Here is a 2,000-nt window from a genome sequence, read left to right as displayed (position 1 = left end):
TATGTCCTCTCACCATTTTTATAATCAGTGGATACAGTGGATACTGTGAATAAAGATGTTATTTAAATTTGAGATGAGTCTAGAATATTAGCCAAACTAGCGCAAACAAAGGCCGGTTTCTAATAAAAAGGCAGGGTAAAAAACATGGAGGGGTACTGGGATTAGCTTTACTGTAATATCTCACACGGTACATTCAACATAATGTATATTCCCACTGCACATGACCTTGTTGTTGCATCATTACAACAACAGTCATGCTATAATTACTAGTCTGTTGCTCTGTTTTTGTTTCTTACAGAAATTCATTTCATTCACTGATTCCAGTTTTTTCTACTCTGCTGTTTTTTGCAGTGCTGTCAAGGTATTGTCAGTGAAACTTACTACTTCATACTGATGTTTCAAACTTAAAGCCTACCAGGAGCGGAAAGGACTTTGGCTTCTGAGGTGTTGGCTTTTAATGTGAAAACTTTGTGCAGGAAGTGTTGGGTTTCATTGCTGGTAGCAGGAATAAAAAAACAGCAACATGGAAATGTCTGGAAATAACCTGTAAATAAAAACAGTAGTAGCGGTATAAATTGTGAGAGCAACAGAATGGTGAGTATAACATGACTCTCCTGTTGTACTTATGGGATTAGTGCTGTGGAAATGTACATTATTCTGAATTTGTGTGAGTGCTGAGTTTAAATCAACAGAAAATTTAAACATGCAGAAAATAGGGAGGCTTCCTCATAAAATATGCTTATAAAACAGGGAGAATAAAGGGAAATGAAGGCTTGTCTCTAATATAAGACTGTTCCAAATACAGGCCTAGTTCTCCCTATTGTCTCTTTACAGTGAAGAAAAGGGCACCATTCGAGATTTTACGGCATGGTGTGGACTGAGAGGAAATGCACAGTGCTGCACATCCAAGCTGGTGTGCCTCTTTAATAGTTACAATATATACACATCACAGAATGTCTGTAAATTGGTGAAGAAGTGTTTCAACAAGCTATCATGCAGTGGTTGTGATCTCAGAAATGTGTTTTGTCACAAGCATTTTGCCATGCAAGAAGCAAACAGAAGATTTATCTGCAGTGGGGTCCAAAAGTTCACCTATTCGAGTGAATGGGAAAGTGGTCTCAGGCTTTGACTCAGATCCCGCTGTATATCAAAATGCTCAAATCCCCAAATTTCTTCTTAGCTCAATGTTAATGTTTTTGAACAATTTTCACACACAACAAAATAACAGTGCCCTGTGGTGTTCTTTTTATTTACTATGCTTCAGCTCGGATACTTGGATAACAACCGGCTCCAAAGTAGAACCTTGTCTCTTTCTGACCCTGGTTCTTCCGGTCAAAATGCATGTAAAGTTCCTAAGTTCTTAAACACTATCACAAAATCAAGGAGTGTATGTGTACTGTAGCTGTATTTGTTCATAGCCAACTGTCAGTAAATATAAAATGTGCAACTTTTATCAGACGTGTGCATCCTCTTACTTATTGCCTCTGTTTGATCAGACCCAGGAGTCCCTAAACCCCAACAACCTGGAGTACTGGATGGAGGACATCTACACACCAGGCTATGACTCACTGCTCAAGAGGAAAGAGGCAGAGTTCAGGAGGGCTAAGGTGTGTAAGATCGGAGCACTGATCGCAGCCGCTACCTGCACTGTGATCCTGGTCATCGTTGTTCCAATTTGCACCATGAAATCATGAGAGAGCCAGGATGGAGTGGCCCTGCCTAATGGATGACACACTTTTACTGATGTCCTTTTCTGTTTGTGGACTAGGTAAGTGTGCAGCAGATTCACCGACAGTATGAACATGTTGGGACTTGACTATGTCAGTTTGATGGTTTTTTGTTTTTAATGCAGTATGTACTTCTGGTGGTCATTCTTGCCAATATGAAAATGGTTAGGACAGCTATTGTACAATAGAAATGAAGTCAGCAAGTGCATAATATATGCTGTATATCTATTGGTTTAACAGTTGTAGTCTATTGTATTGTCATAAACTGTGCGG

General features: G+C 39.4%; 1 protein-coding gene across 1 annotated transcript; it reads left to right on the top strand.

Moving 5' to 3' along the window:
* The first annotated feature begins 494 nt into the window (after positions 1–494).
* LOC120787350 (major intrinsically disordered Notch2-binding receptor 1-like) lies at positions 495–1,994 on the top strand. Its single transcript, XM_040122954.1, has 4 exons — positions 495–594; positions 835–913; positions 1,265–1,343; positions 1,497–1,994. Exons 2-4 carry the CDS (start codon positions 888–890, stop codon positions 1,692–1,694), a joined length of 303 nt encoding a protein of 100 aa, XP_039978888.1. The 5' UTR covers positions 495–594; positions 835–887; the 3' UTR covers positions 1,695–1,994.
* Positions 1,995–2,000: the final 6 nt, after the last annotated feature.

This window comes from Xiphias gladius, unplaced genomic scaffold (assembly GCF_016859285.1).
Source record: "Xiphias gladius isolate SHS-SW01 ecotype Sanya breed wild unplaced genomic scaffold, ASM1685928v1 HiC_scaffold_1429, whole genome shotgun sequence".
NCBI lineage: Eukaryota > Metazoa > Chordata > Actinopteri > Istiophoriformes > Xiphiidae > Xiphias > Xiphias gladius.
The sequence above is the reverse complement of the archived record's forward strand: the minus strand, read 5'-3'. Positions and strand labels throughout refer to the sequence as shown.